Source organism: Sinohyriopsis cumingii, chromosome 1 (genome assembly GCF_028554795.1).
Source record: "Sinohyriopsis cumingii isolate HCF-2022 chromosome 1, ASM2855479v2, whole genome shotgun sequence".
NCBI classification, from domain to species: domain Eukaryota; kingdom Metazoa; phylum Mollusca; class Bivalvia; order Unionida; family Unionidae; genus Sinohyriopsis; species Sinohyriopsis cumingii.
This window is the reverse complement of record NC_142961.1, coordinates 95,919,612-95,943,900: the sequence shown is the minus strand read 5'-3', so window position 1 is coordinate 95,943,900 and position 24,289 is coordinate 95,919,612. Positions and strand designations below refer to the sequence as shown.

Genomic DNA, 24,289 nt, shown 5'->3' with positions numbered 1-24,289 from the left:
CGTCTTTTCATATATTAAGGGAAGGTAGGTCTGTCTATAATCCAAATACCGAAAATGTATACACCAGAGCAGACAACTTTTGCAAAATCCTTCTGACTCAGTGGAGTTTTTAGCAAGCAGGGTGAACAATACTTGAAGAAATAATCAATAACATATAAGGCTACTATAACCATTAATCTTTTAAATGAAACAAGTTCACTCCAAGATAGATATATTAAAGGAAATACAACGGTATTTTGTTCTTTTGAAATATAGAAATATTGAGTAAACCATCTGGATATAGGTCACAGTGAACACCATTTCGTTTACATTTTCATTGCAAATACTCTCTTAATGCAGATTTAGTTTCAAATGTTGTACTGAAATAATAGTTGCAAACCGGGCCAGGAAGTATATTCACGCATTCAAGGGGCGAAGTGAATCCGAGATACTGCTGTTTCTTGAAGCAGGGACAAAAAAAAAAACAAAAAAAAAAACCGGCTAGGCTAAGTTCATATGAAGCACATTAAACTCCAGGCATTTAAGCAAGTGAGACAATACCGATGTAGCAAGTGAGACTATAACTTTTGCTTCATTGCAACAAAATTCAATCTCTTATAAAATGTGAACATGCGTCAAATATGCATTTATTCATACAGAAGGCTTATACTTAGATAAAAGACTTTTTTATTTTTCCGTAAATTCAATCTATATACATCGTATGTAAAAAATAAAAACAGCATTACTTCATTATCTTTGGCGCTTCGTTAAAACGCTTTTCCCCTTAAATATACAGCTATCACAGAGCATAACGATTAAAAACATACTTTACTCTATGTTGCTGCCTCGATAATATCAAATACTTCATGTTCAATAAAGCAGACTCACCCAATGATTTTCAAGCACAAACTAAAGCATCTGTAGAAATTTTGCTGGTGAAAGGCACAGATCGCAATAATGGACAAATTCACCACTGTGCAATAAATGAATTCGACTTGAGTTCCCGTCTTTCAATTCCATCTTTATATTGGGCAAACAGGCAGTCCCTTGTGTCAGAACAGTCCCTCGAGTAGAATAACACTCTACTGGCCGAAAAGAATTCCAGGATTTTAAGATATGACCATTTGTTTTTGTTTTTTTCTTATGAGTGTTTAAATAATCTTTGATATTTTGTAGCAATAACATGAATTTGAATCACTGAACTGCTGTGGCAGCCATATTGGACGCGAGATCAGCAACATTCGGACCAACTAAACAGCATACTGTCTTTTGGTGAAACCTCATGCTGATATCTTCCATCATGGAGTAGCAATAATAGGTTTTCAAAAGGCCACCATGGTAGCGGTCAGAGTGGCAAAATTTTAGAAAGACGTAACTAGATATCGTAAGAAATCTTCAAGTGGTAACACCACGACAATATGACTTTTGCGGAGTATTGATAACAAGATTTTCAAAACGGTAGAAAGCGTGGCTATATTGTATGTCAGATCGGCACCATTTTCATTTACTAGTTATCACAAAAAGTCAAATGGTGAAAATCCCATGCCGATGTAACCATCCATCTAGTAGTGATTAAATTATTTTCAGGATGCTTGCCATGATGGATGTCAAATAGGAACCAGTTTCATTCAAGACGAACTATATATTGTAAGAAGTCTTTAAATGATAACCCATGCTGATATGGCCATCCATTCAGAAATTTGTCAGTAAGATTTTCGACATGGCCACTGTGCCGACAGTATTGGATGTACAAGCAGCACCATTTCATTTAGGACCAATTAGACGAGTTGGTTAATGTACGAGTTTTTAAATTGTACAGGAGTGGCAACAAATTTTCAAGATGGCTGATTACTGGATGTCCTAGAAGCACCATTTTCAATCAGGACCAACTAGATATCATAAGTCTGGTAGTGAAAACCTGATGTCCATATGACCATCCATTCTGAAGAAGCACCTAACACAAGAGTTTCAAGACGGCCACTGTGGCAGCCAACTTGGATGTCCGAATTGGCACCATTTTCATTATAACCGATTAGACCATATGATGAATATGTGTAAAGTTTGATGGCAATCCTCTAGGTCCTTTAAATATCAAAGCAAGTTAAACGAATAATATTTTTAAAACTTGTGTTTGCAGTGTGATTCCGTGCACTCAACACAAAATGTCACGTGACCTTGAAACTGTACACTTCATCCAACGTAATTCAACCGTAACATAACCGATTCCTATGGTGCGTTGACTCATTCAGTCTAGTCGCGAATCACTAAGCCATCTGGTGGCCTGACATGAACCTGAAAACAGCAAGTAAATGGTTTCAACTTCTTACACATTTCAACAGTTTTAAAATCCAACAAACTTTTAAGCCTTATCCAATCACCTGAATCCTTTCTTAATAAAGTATTTTTCCATAGTAAATATGTCGAGTAGAAGAGACCTTCCTTGAATTTTTATCAGAAGGGGTCAAAAGACCAGGATCATGAGAGCCTAACGTGATCCTCTCTTCAAGTCTTATAACCGATTAGACCATGTGATGAATATGTGTAAAGTTGATGGCAATCCTCTAGGTCTTTAAATATCAAAGCAAGTTAAACACCATCCAGGGGCACGGTAGTGTGTGCATGGAAGCAAATAATTAAAAAGCAAATTTCAAGACACGGGAAACTTGTCTATTCAATGAATTGCAATCATCTACGATGTATGGACATTATTTTTTAAATAATTGACTACTTCAAACAGAATTATTATTATGACGTGCTAAAAGAAGCATTACACAAATTGCAGCAATAATAAATAAAAACATTCTTCAATACAGCTTTTAAAATGGTTATAAGAAATACATGGCTATCAAAAACATTGCTCAAATAGGCTATTTCATCAAAGCAAATTTCGACAAATTGTCACACAAATAACTGAATTGACAAAATATGCTGACACCCATGTGTTAATATAACAAGGCTAACTTGTTCTATGGGTATGTTCTTTACAACGAAAAAAAACCCCACAAAAAACAACAACAAAGAAACTCCTGAGTAGCTTAACATTATTTCAATGAATACAAAACTGTTGCCATAATCACACCTATAAACTATTCAATAAAACTTGACAACTGAATTATACTAACAGATTAACACTGTCATTCTCAATGGCTAAGAAAAATGTTCCATTTTTAAAACACAAAGATAATCATTCTATCACTTAATAAACACTTACTACAACTACTACAATACATATACTACTATACAAATGGCACAAACTGACATTAAATCAATTGACTAGTGCACTGCCCAATTTTAATCTTTTTACTAAATGCACATGATTTTACACAAAAAATGTCAATTCTTGCACACATGAATGAAATGTTACATAATTTTGTCTATCATAGCATTTTCTTTCAATTTTATAAATGGTAATTAGAAAGCATAAGCTTAAAATATGCCCATATATTTTTAATACAGGTCTGTTTTCTTTTACTGCTGCATAAACTTAGCAGTGACCTAGTTTCAGTGCATAATGACGCACATGTGCATCCCAATTTGCATCCACATTACAAATTCAAAGGCAACAGTTAAAACAACAGTATAAATGGACCTGTTCTAACGATAACCATTGTCTATTCAACAGCTTTAACCGCCCATCTGTCTTAAAACTTGAAAGTTAATCATTTACTGAGCCAGGTCCAGGAACACTTCTTTTCTGCCATGGGGAAATGCTAACACCAGTGGACAATACAGAAATTTATAATTTTAAGGAAAAAAATCTTATTTTGTGAACTTTCGACTTCTGAAATAATTGACGTTTACAATTTATCTGGCTCTGTAATACATATTCTCATGCATTGCAGAGCCTGGGTTTGTGCATATAATTGAGTGCATTAAGGCATTGCTGCAAGAGAGCTAGGTAATAAATGCTTTTATTTGCAAGATGGGTTAGACTTAGTTGAATTAAAACTCTCTAACCTGTTTTTGTATAGGTGCATTGTTTACCAAACAAAATAGAAAGAAAAGTCATGTGTGGGCTGCCAAAAGTAGTTTTTTTTCCCCATTTCATTAATGATATGTGTTCCTTAAGTTCCATAACACAAACATCAACCATATAAATATGCAACATCATCAGAATGATTTGCCCAGTCAATGCATACCGTAAGACTATTTTTCCTGCTACCTTAAAAACTCGAACCAAAAACTTCTTTAACAAATTCAGAGCCTGCAGTTCTCTAAAGTCCAAGTTCTACTGTCCAGGACAACTAACAGCCAATAGAAATGAATAAGTTACCCAAAATTGGCAAATTAGGGTTGAATAAGTACTAATGCTATTTTAATTAACAGATATGATCAGTCAATGTCAAGAAACAATGAACTATTTGTATTTGGCTAAATAAAACTAGCAATTTTTCCCACTGAGTTTTAAAACCCCAACCAAAATAATTTAACAAATAATAAACCCCCCAAAAATATCCTGAAATTGATCTGTGCATCTAATCTGGTTTATCCCAGTATCTGAAGCTCTTAGTACATTATATATACTATTCTTTATATGTTTGTTTCTTTTTAAAAAATACCTACCTAGCCTAATTTTAAAACCAGTGCAATAGGAAACATGGGGGGGGGGGGGGGGGGGGGGTAAGTACTTTGCTGATTTTAGTCAAAATCCAACTGCATACAATGCACACTGTTCTGGACTTAAATGGTCATTTCAGACATTCTTAAAACATTTATTTCACTAAAGATTCCACATAGGGAGTGTTAGTGTACATGACTGCATAAAGGTGTACACAACGAACAATGTCATTTGACAGTTCAAAATTTCAAAATTGTTTGTTAATTAAATAATGACAGGAGGGTCTTTGTTGATTTTAAAGGTTTTAAAGTTAACAATGTTTAGTTTACTAAGCAGATGCACATGTACAAATTTAGCTCATTCCCTTCTGAAATAAGTACATTAAAAATACAGTCAAACCCATCCCCCCCTCTTGTTTTGTTTATCATAGAGAAGGCAGAGCCTCTCAGACCAGTCACCTATTATCAATAAACAAAAACGAAACAACTTCTATGGGAAGTTTGTGACTTGTACAAGAAAAATGACAAATAAGTTACACAATTTTGTGGGGGTTATGATCGAATATGTTTCAAAACCAAATTAAGCAACAATACAAAATTATCCTGTTAATGTATGGTGACATTTAATAAATTTACAGTTCTACTGATATATTAATTACCCTTATAGTTCACAATCATTAAGAATATCGATAACAAAGATCAACCATCTGGAATGCACAACATCTCTACAAAGCAACTGGTGCAAGATATCACTTAGAATGGGTGACATTTTTTAAAATCTTTCTTACTGCACACAATTCTCAACCAAAAGCAGGTTACTATAGTCTTAATAGTGGCACTAACTGGAGTCCTGTTAACTGACCATAAACAATGATATACAGTTGTAAATTGTCTTACCTTTAAAATATTGTTACAAAGCTTGATATAAAATGCCTCAATGACATCACATTTTACAAATCCCCAGATCTCTGTTCCACAAAGTAATATTGGCAATATGATAGCATCATAAAGATGCAAAATTAAAGATCTACTGGTCCATTCAGTTTTTTTAGTCTTTTAAAAAAAGCAAATATCATAGCTTTCCTGGCTAGATGAACAAACATGGTTTTCACATTGTTAAATTTACCTTTACTTGCAAAGTTAAATCCTAGATACCGAAATTCAATTACAAGTTCAAGTGTTTCACCACTGAAGGTTAAATTAAAAACTTTGTTCCTTCTTCACCTGTAGAATACTAAACTGAACTACCTTTGTCTTCACAGCATTCACATCATGTTTCCACACCTGACAGTTCAAATACATCACAATTTAAAGTTGCCTGCAGCTCAGGAGTAGACTGAGAAAATATTACCAAATCATCCACATCAAGTAACAAGTACAATCTGAAATGGTCTTCAACATTTGAATTTTTTTATCAAAATATGAGTTATATAACTAAAATCAATCAAACCATCATGACATACATGTGAGACAAGTTTGACAAGATTATTGAAAAAATCCATGAATAAAATAGGTGAAAGATTTTCATGCTGACAGACACCAACATTGGAAATGAAAAATTTTGAACAAACAGAATCTTGCTTCACACAGGACTTGCATATTCAAATAACATTTTATTATTTTACCACCAACAGAATGTTTCAAGTTTTTGCTGGATAACAATTCTATTCCCAGAGATGAATACCTCTTGTTATTTAATAAATACACAATATGATTTCTTATTCCTTTATAAAAGCAAAAAGAGTCGGATATTTTCAACTGAAAATACAAGTGTTGGTACTGCAGCTTTTTCTAAAATCAGCTTCCTCTACACATAAAAAAACATAATTTCCTGTTATTTAAAATGGTGGTAAAAAGTGGGGATCAATAATCAATGAACAAACCATCAACAATGATAACCCTATTAAGCAAGAAAATTATATTCTTTTGGAATTTAGTGTTCAGAGAGTAACTCTGACATTGTAAATCTTTGTATATGAGAGCTGCACAGAAGATCAACAGCACACCTTAATTCAAATAATTTGCAGTAGTGTGGGGTTATCGATGAATTCAGCACGTCACACATCATGAAGCAATACTATGATACTGATTAATAAACATTTTGTCTGGAAACTACCATTTTTTAAAACATCAATTTATCACTCACACTGCAAACTTTAATTAAGAATGTTTCTGCATAAACATTATATTCGCTGTGCATCAAGTCCATTTTTGTTACACATCTTCAAATTTTTTAAATTAATATTTAAAAGCTGGATAAAAAATATATGCATAAGAACTTTCATCAAATAAATTTATTTAAGAGAGGTGTCTTATTATTCTTTTCAACTTTTATAGTGATAATCAGATATTTTTTAACTTTTTAACAATAATTGGAACATTTATATATGAGGAAAAGCCAGCAACAAAAATTATTTTTTAAGAAGAAAAAAACTGCCTGGTAAATGGCCAGTTTAAACCTTGTTACTTCTCTTGATAACTTTATGATCTGCTAGAAAATGAATGGTATTGGTTGATACATGTAAATCTGTCAATGTGACGAGTAGCAATTCCTTTAACATTTATTGATGCAGCATGATCCATCATCATTCACCCACTGTGATAATATCATGTTATGGCTGGAAATGCTTTTTTTCAAAGTTGTTGTTATTTTAGAAAATGGAAATCTAATGCAAGCTAAAATAAAATGATATAATTTATCTGAGATGAATTAATAAATTGATATGTGAGAAGATTGCAAGAAATAATTTAAATAAAATATGTTAAATACTAAGTATAAATACATGTCACACTATAATATGCTGGACAATTATTCTTACATGAAATAATACACTGTGTATTTGAGAAATTTTAATGGCAAACAAAAATTTTCAAGGTTTATAAAACTACAACACAAACATACAAAACTATGAACACAATTCATCACAAACTGTAAAATTACATTAACACCCACATGCAAAACTTAATAAAAAGAGAATGGCAGTATCCTGTGACATCAAATATGGACAATGAAAATGAATGAAAGCAACGACTCAACAATAAAGCATCATGGGGAAAGTATGATAATGAATTGTAATGTGGTAATAGAATAATAATATAAATGTATTGAGTAATAAATGCTTTATGACAAAATCTTGCAATTCATACTCCCTTTCCATTCATTACTATTATGCTTTGTCCGAAAAATTGTAACCCTTCATCTTCAAGTGTACAAAAAAACATTTCCACTTCTATGTATAGCAGCTTTAAAGTTCAAGAATCTTAACACTGAGAAATCTGTCAAAATATATTCTCAGGTTTGCATTATCAGTGTTTTCATTAAATAACAGCAGTATTTTGTGGTTTTCTGGCCAGGATTTTCTAAAAAATCATATTTACATCCATTATCAACCATCTATACTTGCTTATAAGGTGGGTCAAACAGTGTGGACACTGATCTGCCAGTGCATTGTGCTATGGCAAATTAGGATCTACATTTTTTCTACTGATTGCTCGGAACAAACTGCATAGATCCAGGTCTGCTGATGCATTATATAACAAATCTGGATCTCCACAGTTTGCAACTTGGATCCAGCATATATGTGAGTATATAGGGTATTCTGATATTGCTACACATAATGTTTGGGGCCTGGATGACCAAGTGATCCAAAGCACTTGCCTTTACAGACTGCTGACATCTCACCTCTGTCCATTCGGTTTGAGTCTCAGCTTGACCAATGTGGTGTATATGAGAAATTTTCCCAAATACTTCTTCCTCCAACTATACTGGCTACCCTGTATAGCCTATCGTGTCCTGAAAAAATGTTGTTAAACCCACAAAACCAAATATTAATAATCTTGGGAAAAATACAGTGATGAAAGCAAATTGTTTTCTTTTTTTCCAATTACCTTTATTTCTGATGAAAACCACTGCATCATCAATAGTACCTTGTTCAACAAACTGTAATTTGAATTACAAACTGTAATTAGTGATCTCAGCTCAATTTTAATGTGGACAAAGTTTTGTGAATTCTGGTGAAATTGGAGCCCACAGTCCATACACTATTTGATGTAGATCCAGAAAACTACTGCCAAGAGGTTACTCAAATACAGAACAGTTCAAGAAAAACCAAATTTCTTTGAAACAATCATATAACTGGTTACATAAATGCATGGCTTTAACTGTATTCCATCAGCAACTTTCTTTTCTCAAGTGAGGAGTTTCCCCATACACAAGATTATACAAAAACACACCTGTCACATTTTCCCCTCTTTAGCAATGTACAATGTAACAGCTCAATCTTTTTCTTTCTTTTCATTAAAGGGAAGTAAACTGGAACATCTTGAATGAATGAACAGTGTTCACTACAAAAGATAAACACAACTTGCTGACATGAATGGCATCTTCAACACTGAACTAAGCAGAGTTGTACATTGACTTCAGTATCATGTTCATACATAAAATACTGAAAAACAGGCAAGCTCCCTGTAGGATTTTTAAAAGAGAAAGCATGCAATAACCATGTTCATCATAAAAGTGAGGCCATAGCATATAGAGAAATGTTTAACTCAGTTCAAAAATTGAGAGTCTAGGGCTAGAAATTGAGGTGCAGGAAGCAGGGACTCTTAATAAAGAGAACTCTGAAAATGTAATAGTCATGAGTTTTGTTTTCTTTACCTTTTGAGAAGAGGGATGCAACATAATGAGCAGAGGGGACGGACCAAAGACTGTGATGGATGGGTGGGTTAATTACATGTGGGCAAGGAGGGAAGTTGTTCCTACACTAAGAAGCATAATTACCTGATACAGAGTATATGATTAAAAATAGGTCCTCAGCCCCCACCTCTTTTTTGTTAGAAAAAGAATTCAGGCAAATATCTACTAGTAGTATTATCATCTAATAATAAGCCCATATCCTACTCTATTTTCCCACAAATTTTAAGGCTGGCCCCCTGTGTTTGTCATGGAAGAAACTCTCTTGTATAACTCGTAAGCTTGTTTCTCAAGTAACAACATGCACTGTAAGGGTGGACTATTCTAAAATTGAATACTGTTTTCTTTTTTAAACAAGAACCATTTAAGTCAAATCAGGTCTTGTGGTTATAAAAATTTTCATCCAGTCTCAGCTTGTGCTCAAGAAAGCTGTATAACCTCCAGGCCATATGTAGTTTAGTTTCAAAATAGAATATTGCACAGATACAAAAAAAAGTGACAAAAGGACCAAGTTAAAGTAAACATGGTTCCCTGATAATATCAGTACTCATCTAGTTTTTGTATTTGTACCATTAAAAGAAAAGAGAATCTAACTGGAATTATAGGCTGGATTAGTTTCCTAAATGACAATATAAGAATGGACTACTAAAATCTAACACTGTTCTCTTTGGCTTAGGAAGCACCATTTCCTAATTCACATCAGATTAAATCAAGAGGTTATGAAATTACAAAACAAGTTGAATAATATCATGACAGTAGTTGCTTGTAGCAAGTGCCATATTGTATAATTTAAGTTGCATACATTTTACATCAAATGAAAATGAGTTTAAAAATCAACTACAAAATGTTCAGGACTTTGGATTATTCAGGGACTTTTCTGTGTAACATTGCTAAGTGTTATGCCACAGTGCTGTAAATGTTTTTTTGTATATGTCATGACACTAATAAAGGTGAACATCATGTGAAAAATGTGTTATGATAAATTCTCCCTAACAAATGAATATATTTTATATCAACAAATAGTTTTCACCAATCCTATAGTTTCTTACAAACAGGTTACAGTATTATTAAATATGGCACTTGTCAATTGTTTTGACAGTGGAATTTAATATGCAAGACATCTTCTCTTTCTTTGAGGCTCTTCACTCACCTCAGTATTAAGATTAATACTATCAGCTGAGCTAATATGGAAACCACTTGCCTTGCGTTTCTTGGCACTCAACACAAGGCGACAACCGTCCCGTTTCTGAACTCTCCAAAGTTGCAACAGGTTTGTCTTCTGTTGAACAGGCGCCAGAAGCACTTTGCAAAGCTTAAATTTTGTTTCTCCTGTCTTGTTAATAGTGTAAGTACATGGAGATTTTGTACCTACTTTATTTTTTCGCCTACTTAAATGTGACATCTGTATTGTCCGACCAGATAAAACTTCTGAATCAGCACTCTCCTGTCCTGAATCAGTGTAGAAATCACTACTGTTTATTAATTGTTGGTCCATGCCGACATGAGACAAAGAATTATTAATTGTGTCATGTTTATATTGATTGATCTGAGACAGAAGGTCACTAACAGAAGTACTATTTTGTAAATTCATTTGAGATAATACTTTCGAACTCTTCTGAGCACAAATTTTGTGTTGATTCAGTTGGGAAAGAATGTCACATTTGCTACGTACTGAATTTTTCCATTGACTGACTTCTGATGTAACATTTTGATTTTTCTCAGCCAATGGTTTAACTGTTGAATGGGAACTGTAATCAAGAGACAAAACACCATTTTGATTGCTTAAGTTGTTCTCAGATGCAGGCAATGGCTGACGTGACTGCAAAACTCCATCTGATGGCCTCAAATCTATTTCACTTATTTCAGATAAATTTTCTTTTGATCTATATCTCTGAAAATCATGCCTAGAAGACTGCAGAGTCTTTTCTGCAGACTTTCTTGATGATTCACTGTTCTGTAAATGTCCCAAAATTGAAAATGGTCCAGGATCAGCTGTTTCTTCCTCAGAATCTATTATTGAGTCAATATCGTCATTCAGACCTGAATCCACCTGTGAATCAGTTTCTAAATTTTTTGTGTTTTCAGAAACCTTTTGTCCATCAATATCAACAGAATTTTTCTCATTTTCTGTTTCATTTTTATGTATTTCTTTTGTCACTACTGTTGACTGTGTTTCCTCTCTACTGAGTGCCAATAAAATTTTGGCTGAGACACTTGTACTGATCGCTGATAAGTTCCCTGATGATTCATTTTTTGATATGTTTAATGTACTTGTTTCTGTCAACAAATTATTTTCTCGACCTATTGTTTTATTTTCCTCACTTAATGAATCCTTTGCAACACTAGTCTTGATCACAGCTGTCATGTTTACATCATGCACATCAAGTGCATCTTGTTCAATATTTTGTGACATAATGACAGGCTGAAAACCTGTATTGGTGATACCAATATCAATAAGAAGGTCATTCAGCTCAGATTCTGCCTGATCCAAAAGATCTCTGAAGACAATGCTATTATCACCAGGTGTACTGGAGGGAAACTCTGCGATGTTAGCATCTGATGTCATGATACTATCTGCAGATGTTTTTGACATTGGAACAATGCAAAATGATGGCTTCAAATTTGCTTGTCCCTCTCCCTGAACAATGAATCCTGACTGTGATTGGTCAGCATTGGTATCTGATTGAATATACACATAAGATGGATGAACACCATCCAAAGGAACTGGTGCACTTATATAATTGCTATCTAGCCGAGTTCCATTAGTAACATGAATTATACGTGTCTTAAATGCACTATCATTTAATTTTTGTTGTTGCCCATCACAAAAAACTCCACTCAATTCCAGTGCTCTGTCCAAAATGTTGGTGTCATTGGAGTTGATTTCTGCTTTGGAATGATCCTTTTTCCTTGATCTTCTGTTAGATTTTTTGTTTGCTGTCTTTTTCTGTAGTGATTTACTTGATTTAATCAGCCCTAGAGGAAGAATGTTTAGTTCCCCTGAAATATTATGCACTAACAAAATCTTCTGTCTGTCTTGTTCTGATTTCACAATCACTGACTGCTGTTGACCAATGATGGGCAAACTTTGAAAACTAGTTCCTTGCAACATGGCACTATTCTTGGGATGATGCATTATATGTTGTCCATGTTCCACAAATCCCATAGACACAGATGAAGTCAAATTTTGCATTGGAAATGATTCTTGTGGCTGAAAATGCATACTGTATGGTTGATCTGGCTGCATTTCTGGTATTTGGTCAGAAGACTGTTGGGGTACCATGTTGTCCAGCTGGTTTTGTTGGAAGGCTATAGTGTTCAACACTGTGGATGGAATGTTGACTGGGGAGGGTATAGGGCTGTTGTCAAATCCAAACCTCTGGTTCTGGACCTGCTGACTAAACCAGTTGGGGTCTAGACAAGCTAATGGACTTCCAACTGAAGAAGTGCTACTTCTCCTTGTCAAACCACTGCCATCTGTGGATCTTGTATCCACTGCTGTATGTGGAGAACCTATTATGTGTTCCATGTATGGAATCTGCACTCTTGTCATACCTGGACTTACATAAGAATAAGGTTGTGGACTTTGCATGAAATGTGGACTTGAAGCACAGGAGCCATGAGGACTTCTTTCATACATACTGTATATCTGAGGGAATACTGGTGCTGGTGAGACTGGCTGGGTAACAGTGACAGCTGTCATTTGGTTAAAACATCCTTGAGATTCATTTAACTCAGAACTTGCTGGCAAGTGAATAAAATGTCCTGGTGACTGAATGCTTTTACTTAAAGTAGAGTGACCATCCTGGCTGATTTGACTGTTATCATATGGTGAAGTAGCTGGAGCAACTGAATCCACATCTCCCAGAGGATAACCTAGATTTACACAAGTACTCTTCACTGGAACACTCTCAGTATTATGCATCATGAAAGAGAAATTAGAACTGGTGATGCCAAGAGATGTAGCTGGGATAGTGCAGGAAACTTCAGAGGATGGTACTTCAATCCCATTTCTGCATGCGTTTTCTTCCACTGCCTGGTAGCCTTTCATCTGATCTGTTAATTTTGCTGTGTTTTCACTTGAGATATTATAATCCATGCTCACATTAACAGGAGCAAATGGTGACATGTCTCTTTTGGTATGCATATCTTTTGTTACTGGAACTGATAGACTTCTTTTGCTTTGAGTAGTGTCAATACACAGCGGGCTCATAGGCTGGCTGATACTACCTTTTCTAGATCTGGTTCTCCTAGCAATCAAGCTAGACCTCATCTTTAATGCTGAAATGGCATTCACTGGTTGAGCCGTTGGAGGTAACTGCTCAATTTGTACTTCAGCACCTCCTTTAATGTTTACAGGCACAATATCAGTTCTTTTAGAGTTCAAATGTATTACAGAATGACTGGATCTACTGGTAGTTCTATCTGTACAAACTGACTGCGGGTCTAGTTTATTGTGTGTACTCATGCTTGATTTGGTGAACTTAGTAGATGGGTTTTCTTGTGTCCGTCGACTCTTTCTGAGAATTCTCCACGGTTTAGAAATAACTGTATTATGTGCTGATTTGCCACAATAAGGACTTGTAGAATAATAATTCTCTGTTTCTTGCCCACTGTCAGTGTCCATATGTGAAAGATTGTCAAGTTTATCCCCATCATCACTGTATACTGAACTAATTGGTGAATATACAAATTCAAATTTGTGTGAAGTTTGATTTGTCTTGGGTTCCAAAAGGTCGTTTGTGATTGATCTTTTATCATAATCACTATCAATTGATTCCTCTTCAGCTTTTCTATTGCAAATATTTGGATCATACAAATTTTCCAAACTCTCCTTCTGAAAAGCATTTGAGTCTTTCTTATAGTTTACCCTGTCATTGCCAAGCAGACTGGAAATGCTGAAGGAAGGATGGGTGGTCACCTTAGTAACAGTTGGAGTACTGTCCACAGTTCTAAATCTTATGTCTGCTGACTGCATTTTTTCAAATGTCATCTGTACACTGGTGCCATCAGGTGCCGACAGAGGCAGTTTGTCATCTGATTGGGTTGGATTTGAAGAGCCATTGCTGAATAGAGGTGAGTGATCAATTATGTTTCTTGATGTATCACCTATACCACTCCCTGCTAAACTGTTCTGTTCCAACATCTGACTAGTCTCAGATACATTATAATTACAGTTTTCTAATTTCTCCAAATCTTTAACTTTAACATCACTTTCAAGCTGTTCATTTAATCTATCACCTGATTTAACAATTTCAGGTTGCTTAGTTAAATATTCATTTACTGCTCCATTTTCATTAATAGCTAAGTTTGATTCCTGCATCTGAAAAGATGAAGCATCATGAACTGCTGGAATCAGAATGGATGAACTAGAGTCTTCGGAATCTATCAAGACATCACTGCTTAATGTTCCTGTCTGAATGACTAAATCATTAAAGAATGTTTCCTTCTGCACAAGTGAAGGATCACTCTGCATAAAATTCTGAGTTGCTGGGCAACTATATGATGTCCCATCTGATGGCACATTACATGATGATCCTCTTTGGCAGGAAGAGTCATCAGTTGGTGTTTCTGTCTCAGTGGGTGAACTGTCTCCTGGCATTTTATTCTGACTGGATGAAGCCGTTTCAGTTGATTGCATATGTGAGATCAAACTGTTGCATGGTACTTCTGCATGATTTGATGAGCCATCATGCTGTGTGATAGACTGAATGGGTGAGCAAGCACTTATTGCTTCAACATGTGTGGGTGATCCATTACTGGCAACTTCATTCTGATTACGTGAAGCATTACATGTTGACTTCATCTCATTGGCTGTATTGTGGCATGATGATTCACATACACTAGGTAAACCATTACAAGTTGTCTGCATTTGACTGGATGGGCCATTACATGGTACTTCAGTCTGACTTGTTGTGCCATCAAATTTTTCAACAGTCTCATCAGGTGAACCACTACATGGTCCATCAGTATGATGGCAAGTAACAGCACGATGAGCATCATCAGCATCACTGATCAAGTCACTGTGTTCCACTTCAGACTCTTCATGTAATCTATTACATGGAATTTCAATATTCATAACTGGGGAAAAAGACTCATTCTGTTTGCCAACATCATCAACTGGTAATTCCTCTGGACAGGCAGGTGAGCCTTCACATGCAATTTCAATCTCACTGCCTATTCCAATACAGTCTACTTCAGGCCCATTGGTCTGCCACACTGAACATGATCCATTTGCTTCTTCATGTGCCATCCCACTGCCTACATTATTTGGGCCATTATCCACTGCTTCTAACCTTTTGTGGTTTTCATCATAAGAAATTCCTTTACTGTGCTGATCAGCAACAAGATCTGCAACTTCATTTTGGGATTGTGGAGAATCTTGCTGAAGGTAAGATATTATATCTTGTATTCCATTATTTTCAAAACAATGATCTGATGAACTGAAAACAGCTTCAGTTTTAATACTTTTGATAATGTCGTCCTCATTATGTGCAAATTTATCATCATGAAAAATGTTTTTATTATCAGTATTATCTTTAATTGTCCATTTCATAAATTTTTGTCTCAAATTTGTGGCTGAAAGACTAGAGTCCCTGTCTGGATTATCTTCTTTTATAATATCACCTGATGTATTGGGAGTACAACATTCACAATTGGAACCAGTCTCATTTTTCTCCAAACTGACACCTTTAATTACCTTTACCACATTATTATGTGTATCAATCACATTTTCAACATTGGGTGAACTGATCAATCGCTTATCAGATAACAACTTCTCTATATCATAGGATTCTGTCTCACTCCCTGAGGAATCTGTTTCCATAGGAACATCAAAATCAAGATTTGGTCCTATTTCTTTTAACACCTGATCCACATCTTCAGACAAAAGTTCAAGAGCAGATTCTTTTTCCAACGTGTCTTCCTCTTCCATTTTATCACATATTCTAGACGCATGGTCATCTGAGGAACAATATTTTGACAGAAACTTTGTCAGATCAGGCAAATCACTTATAATCTTTCCAAGAGAATCAAAATTGCCTGGATCACTCACAAAACGTTTGTGCCTTTTGCTCTGCAGGTGTTCACTCATTGTACATTTAAACCAATGATCACATGTCTCACAATATCCACCTTTCTGGGTCAAGCGGGCTGAAGCTTTTTTCTTCGTTGTTTGCTCCCTATTATCATTTTGCTTGAACAAAACAACTCCAACACTGAATGGCGAGCCACAATCATCACTAAATTTCACTGCTGGAAAATGCTCAAACTGTTTCATACATGGTCTATAAAGGTGTTGTAAATCTTCCACTTTCACCACTGGATTACAGTTCTTGTCCTTCCCATGCCATGAGATTGGAGAAATACCCACATCATCTTTATTTTTGCTGGATCTCAGCTGTTTAACCTGAGACAGAAATTTATTAGTTGATTGAAAAAAAGAGTTAGCCAGCTGAACTTTCACCCCAAGACTTCGTGCATTCTCAACAGGATCCTGTGATGAACTTCCACATTCAGCACTCTGGGATGCTCTCAGCAAGAGGGCTTTTCCTGATAAATAAGAAAATAAATTTAACAAATGACTATTGTTAGTTACATTAACAAATTCATATTATTTATATATGTAACATGTCAAAATATTTCTACCTTTTGCTTGCCTAGGCTTGCGAATGATAGAATATATTCAACTCATTTCATATGACATAAGCACCCATGTTCACATGCAAGATCATGTGTGTGTGTGTCTGTGTGTGTCTTGTGATATATAAATCTTTTCTAGGTGTCCCCTGGGGCAGAAAAGACTCCAATGCCAATGTAATATATTTTAAAATCATTCAAAATTTCCAATTTCAGCAATTTATGCTTCAGAAATTTACTCCCAAATGCTCAATTTTCATCCCAAAATTGGGCACAGGCACTATCATAAATCATCCAAGTAAACTCATTGGCCAGTATCTCAGTATACAGAGACTGAAGTGAGTGGATAATAAATAAATAAACTAGAAATGTGTTCATTTAATATGTCCCACCAGTGTCTTATTGACCAAAATGCAACACTTACATATGGACAAGAGTCACATTATATGCCCCCAAGTAAGTGCTGTTCTTGTGAAGCATAATGAATAAATATTTATAAAAAGAGATAAATGCAGTGCTACAAATTTACTGTAATATACATACAAACACATGGGTATGCACTAGATCAAAACATTCTGATAAAATTACTTCTGACCTTTACAGAATAGGACCAAGTTAGGGAAAATTAGAGAGAAGTGTAGAGATCCAAATTTGAAATACTAAAATCAGGCATTTACTTGAACTATAAAAAAAAATAATACATAAACAAAAACAAACCCATTAATTCAACTTGACGCAATGTAAAAAATTTACCAATCAATATGGCCACGATCGCACATGCTTGATATGCAAATCAGATTATCAAATGGCACAATGTAATTTTGGATCTAGTAATGAAATGGCAGTATTCCCTTCTGCTCATTGCATCTGCATGTTAAGCGGACGAGATCATGGCAACATTGATTGGTAGCATGGGAAAATGGTCAGGCATGCCTTAAAGGTTTGATAGTGTCAACTTTGAGTAGGCATACGTGGTCAAATGCATGAGCTAAGCATCGGTACCAAATTCAATACGCTACACGAACTGATTTTTAAATAGGTCACCTGAGAAGAGTCCTTCCATGTTAGATTATAAACTACATGAACATTTGCAAGCAACAATACCGAGTTCCATTCAAGGATATTATTCTCCAATAGAAAATGCCCCCTCTCCATCATTCCTCAAGAAAATTCCAGAGTGCCACAGAGGGGAAATTTCCCATCGGTGTTAAAATCCTGAATAAATCAATGGTGGTGGGTGGGTGTTATTATGCCTTGACTTAAATTTAGAATGAACCACAGACAACGTGGACCTCAAAAATATTCTACTACTGAATAAATGCTGCTTTTTAAATTAAAGTATATTTTCGTTACATTTCTGTAAGTAAATGTTACGCAACGGTAAATAGTGTGTGCAACCAGGCTCTGTCGTCGAAATTAGGGGGAACTCTGGTCGTCCGCCAATAGCACTTCCTCTTTCTCCAAAACTAAACGATTTCTGCGCGATTGCATTTTCAAAGAAAAATTGCTTTACTCATATTGTTTTCGAACAGTCTCAGCAATTACATTCACTGTCATGATTATATATATATATATATATATATATATATATATATATATATATATATATATATATATATATATATATACTTGTTTACGCAGTTACCTTGCTCCAGCACGCGATAGTTGTATTTATAGCCATTAGGAATAACTTACAACTTACCGTTTGTTTATAACCTGACTAATATACTATTCAGGTGCAAAGGGCAACCGACGCGGAAAGAAGACGTTATTAACCAATGATTTACGTATACTACCCAATATATGGTTGTTGCTCAATTTGGAAATCTGAATTTGAAAGATGCTGCACAATATAACAATATGCAGTAATAATTTATAAAACGGGGGGGGGGGGGACACCAAAGAAGCTAAGTAACTTAATTTTGTGTGGAATTCAGAGGTCTCGGAAACGCTTAATCACGCGTATTTGGACGCAATTTTTTTTTTTATGGGACGCAGAAAATCACTTGTACAGCAGTCCTCTGTACGCACACATTTGCCGGACGGCAAATTCAAGGGTTTGCCAGCCCTGCTTCAACCATCTGACGAGTGGGAAAATGTGTTGATCAAATGATCATTTTAGCCGTGCTAATATTTAGAATGAGAAACTTCGGCGGCTGAAAGACCCCCAGATGTACATGTAGTCATTGTAAGAGTACATATGGAGAACATGACGGCAAGTTCAAAGGCTTGACTAGCTGCAGAGTGGTGGGAAAATGTAATGATATTTACAATGAACGAATACAGAGACAGAAAGACCCAGTGATGTACTTTTGTGTAAGAGTACATCAAATGAACAAGTGTAACCATAAGCAGTGCATGTGACCTCGAAATCAAGACGTGTTTAGAGTTAGACAAAATGCTGTTTGCAAATTTAGATAAATATTTTGGGGCAAAAAAAAAAATAAAAAATTAGCGAAGATTGTAATGGGATTAAACAGAGTGCTAGAAGTTGCAAGAACTGATATTTCACATGGAATACTATCTGTGATGCTTAGCTTAGTGCATGGAGTAAGACATTTCCTTGGCCTGTCATAATCCACTCTCACTTTAATGGACAAACCAGAGTTATATATCAGTATTGTAAAGAAGTGAGAAATTTAAACTCATTGGCAACTACTGGTTCTAATCATTTGGAAATTTAGCCACTTTAGGTATGCCCAATATGCTTCTGGTAGGGGACTGCAACTTCTGCTGGTGGGACTGCTGTTGTTTCCAAAATAGGAGTCCTGGACTCCTAGTTTTAAATCCTAGCGAGACCTCTGGAATTATGAAATTTTCCACTGTGAATAAAGTCTAAAAGGCATATTGAAGACTTTGAGGGTATATATATATATATATATATATATATATATATATATATATATATATGCCACCATTAAAACATTAATTAGCTTCTTTAGTGACCTCTATAAATAACTTAAAGACATATTCAATTCAATAAATCAGCTCTACAAATAAATGTAAGAGCTCTGTAATTCTATTAATAGACTGATCTTGAAAATAATTTCTGAGGTTTCAAATTCAATTACTGCATGAATAATATAGTTTTGAAAAGCTCTTCAAAATCAATTAGCACACACTCTAAATCAACTGTTGTGCTTTTGAATTTAAAAGATGTCAAGCAGCCTTGACAACACTTTACAATGTCAAAATTGGAAATCTATAACATTTCTGGGCCGGACCATTTTGTTTCTGTCTCGGTTGAAGAGGACCAATACACTGCAAAAATCTGCATTAGCCAAGCACAAGTTCTTAGTTAATTGTGTTAACCTCTTTAAATAAAGTAATTATTATTATTATTATTATTACTGGCCCAACAGCGAAGTCTGATATGCTGATATTGACTACATTAACATTAGAAAGAGAAAGAAAAAAAAAAACCCTGAAAAATAAGCACAATGCAAATTAAAATAAACAAGACTGCATGCTAAAAGGTCTATTTAGCTAAAGCAATTTTCAATTATATCTGGATAAATTCATATTGTTTATTGATGTAACGGATGTTAACATACAGTATAATGTTTAGATTTGTATATTTTTCAATAAATTTTGTGAACTTGTGCTCTGTGAATTATCAGTGTAAGGGGTCCATGTAAGTCTAATGTATTGGTTGCTGAATGGCTATCAACTTAAAAATAAAGTCATGAAATGTAGCTTGAAATATCAGCCTTGATTCATAAATAGGATGTGTGAGGCATGTTCTCCCTTGTAGTTTTTATAGTACATGAATCATATGACTGATAGGTAAATTGTAAACAAAGATACAAGCCCCTGTGATCGACATAAATGAGCCTTGGTTTTGTTTTTTTTTTTTTTTACTGCCAGCCAGTGACTGTTCTGCAAAATTTACTCAGCAACTAGATGTTTTAGTCTAAATTTATTTGCAACTTTGAGTCATGAGCGTATGTTCAAAATGGCATAAAACAATGACTCAAACATGGCTTCTCAATTCATATAAACTGCAGTGAAGCTTTATTGCACGGACTTTGATATATAGATATTTTTGACTAACTTCCAATTAAGCCTAACTGCTGTGTATATTAAACTTTATGTTCCTTACAATCTTCTCAAAATAGTCTACATTTAACTTGCTAATGTAACTCAAAATTCACCAACATCGATAACGAAAACAAATTAACCTGTATATACAGTCCAGAAATATTAAGTGATTTAGAGCCATCATCATTTGAAGGTTTCTCTTACGGTTCCTGTTATAATGATCATGACCATCAAGAAATAAAAAGCTATGGAACAAAGCTATGGAGTGAAAAAAGAATCACAAAGAGACACTTTTATCTATGACACTGATTTTAAGCTAAATTGATTAGATTCCCCCAGTTCAGCTGGCAGCTGCATGCAGGGCCATTGCAAGGGGATGGCGATATAGACAATCGCCCAGAGTGCCAAACCTGGATGGCTCCATTTCAGGGAGTTTGCCATATTTTTTTCCAATAGGATGAGGGCTGAAGGTGATGGTCACCTGGGGCACTGTTTGATCCAATGCAAACTTGCAATGGCCCTGACTACATGTACGACCTATTCAGAAATGGTATCTTCACCAGCCATAGCCCCTGCCAAGCTGAAGCACCCAAAGAAATAATCCCAGACAACTACAGTGTACCAGACCCAAATTGTTTGTTTGGTGCCAACATTGTCAAGCTCACTAAAGTCATTGAAACCTTGCTGAAACAGGTGGACAGACATCGAATGCAAATAAACAAATCATAATGAAAAGATCAAGTCAACTAATAAAAGATCACAAATCAGCACACACACCCAGACATTAGTCTTGAAAATAGACAATAGTTCCTCAATGAGAAAAGCATTAGTTTTAATTGGATCAATCAATCAAATGACTTAAGCCTAAGAAATCTACTAATTCTAAAATCCACCTAATTTTTTTGTCCAGGATTGTAGTGTGTAAGATCATTTTGTAAACAACATCTTATACAGCTAATATTTGTCTATGATAGTAGATTATATTTTATGATAATTATCACTTGAAGGTCAACATGTTTACTTTGATTTGAGCTCAGGACATTGATTTCCCATCATAAATTCATGGTCTACCTGACATTTGTTACTGATTCACAAATGTTTAAGTAAAAGACATGACCTTGTTTACAAACTTAGAATGTTCTAGAAATGAAGTTTTGTTTACTTTGTTTACTGTTTACTTTAATTTGAGCTCAGGACACTGGTTTTCCCATCAGAAATTCTGGTCTACCTGACATTTGTTAGTGATTCACAAACGTTTAAGTAAAAGACATGACCTTGTTTACAAACTTAGAATGTTCTAGAAATGAAGTTTTGACACTCATCCTGTCCTCATATCATGACTAAGTTTTTCTTATATTAAGGTTATTTATATCAGAATTATTTATTCCTATCTTTAACTTTGGTGGTGTTCAGATTTAATCTGAGAAATTTTTTAATATAAATTATTCATTGAGTTACAAAGTGCTCATTTACTTTAAGACTAAATTATTTTGAATTCATTCAAGGACATCCTGGATTAAATCATTGTAATACATCAGGATTCTTAACACATCAAACTATTCAAGGTTACTGTCACATCTGCACAATCAATACTGGAATTCATTTAGAACACTATACTTCTGGACTTGCGACATAACTTTTAGGACTATTTGTGATTTAATTCATAATACTGTCAGTTTTCTTTTACATTTTAACTTTGTATTATAGGGAAATAAACTGTTTGTTGAATTTTACTAAACTTGTTGGATTTCACTCTTTTCTGTTATTTAGTTTAAGACCAAAGAGTTGTAACACTATATATAGAACAAAGGCTGTCTTTGGAAACAAAGACCAACAAGTAGGAACCTAATACACAGCCAAATAGAAACACATCAATTAAGAGAATGGAAACGATAGAAACTATAATCATAGGTGACATCAAAATTTATAACTTCAAACAGTTCACACAAGTGATCTATTCTGGAGGAGACAGTGCCAGTGAGGGGACTGACTTTGAACTTGCTGAAGAACATTACCATCAGCTATTGGAACACATTAATACACAAAACCAAGACTGTTGTGAAGCCCTGGGTGAGATGGCCCCTAATGGATGCTGTCATGTGTGGATCACAAATGAAGTTATATGTAGACTTGCATTGCAGGTGGCTGGAATTGTGATGTAGCACATCTAAAGGAGTTATCTGGTCAGTGATGGTCAAGTGATGCACCATCTGAACAGAAAGAGGGACACCACACAATTCTCTCCGAGTGGATAAGGAAAGTAAATTAAAGCAAAATATAGTCTGGTCATTCCAAAATGCAGCAATAACTCTTCTAAAGTCAAAGTAAATCACGATGAAAATGAGCACTGTGAAGGTGTCCAACAGCATCACCACTATTTACAATGATTAAACTTCTATGGTGAATTCATGTATTACATTAATGCAGGTACAAGAGTGTTACCACAAAACCAAAACGTGTGAACATTTCACGCCCATCAAGTAGTTCTGTCATATGTATGTCATATTCCTTGTAAAAATTGCTTTCATCCCCTAATTACACTGGACAACAAATTTTTACAAAAGTCATGTTACTGAAATAAAATTAGTCAATTCTTATCAATTTTTATGTGCTGAACACGAATATGACAGTCAAATTGCAAAATTGGCTCTAGTTTTTTTGTAATCTGCAAGAAATTAATGTTTACATAACGAAATGCATTCCAATAGTAAAAGGTCAACTGTAATAGCCTACCTATAAAAAATCAAGTCATTGACTACATCTTAGATTTCTTCGCCTGTCTCTTGTACAGCTGTTCGGGAGCATCTCTGAGGAGTGTCCAGCAGTAGTCAGCCAGCATTGTAGTGGACCATTTTCCCTGGTATCTTTGTTCCATTGTTGCGATATCTTGATGAAAACGTTCGCCGTGTTCATCACTAACAATAGCACAGTTGCTAGGAAAGAAATCCAAATGGGAATGAAGGAAGTGAATCTTTAGAGACATATTGCAGCCAAGTTTCTTATACTTCATCAACATGTCTTCTACTAGTTCCTTATAGTTTTCTGCCCTAACATTTCCGAGGAAGTTTGTAGAAACTAGGCGAAAAGCATTCCATGCTTGTTTCGCGTCACCTTCCAGCAAGTTGTTGAACCGGTCATCTTTGAAAAGCTCTCGAATCTGAGGACCCACAAAAACTCCCTCTTTAATCTTTGCTTCGCTGAGTCGAGGGAATTTTTCATGCAGGTATCGGAATGCTGGCAAAGTCCGGTCAATGGCTTTCACGAAGTTCTTCATCAAACCTAGTTTGATGTGAAGGGGTGGTAGCAAGATTTTCTGAGCCTCAACCAGAGCTGGGTGTTGGATATTCTTCTCTCCAATGGCTACATTCTGCCTGTGAGTCC

The 24,289-nt window shown here is 35.1% G+C and overlaps 1 protein-coding gene across 1 annotated transcript; it reads right to left on the bottom strand.

Moving 5' to 3' along the window:
* Nucleotides 1–649: 649 nt before the first annotated feature.
* On the bottom strand, nt 650–21,613 carry LOC149807381 (uncharacterized). The gene is made up of 3 exons (XM_089954321.1): nt 21,469–21,613; nt 18,513–18,557; nt 650–16,780 (listed from the first exon to the last, which is right to left on the bottom strand). Exons 1-3 carry the CDS (start codon nt 21,611–21,613, stop codon nt 10,335–10,337), a joined length of 6,636 nt encoding a protein of 2,211 aa, XP_089810447.1. The 3' UTR covers nt 650–10,334.
* Between the last annotated feature and the right edge of the window lie 2,676 nt (nt 21,614–24,289).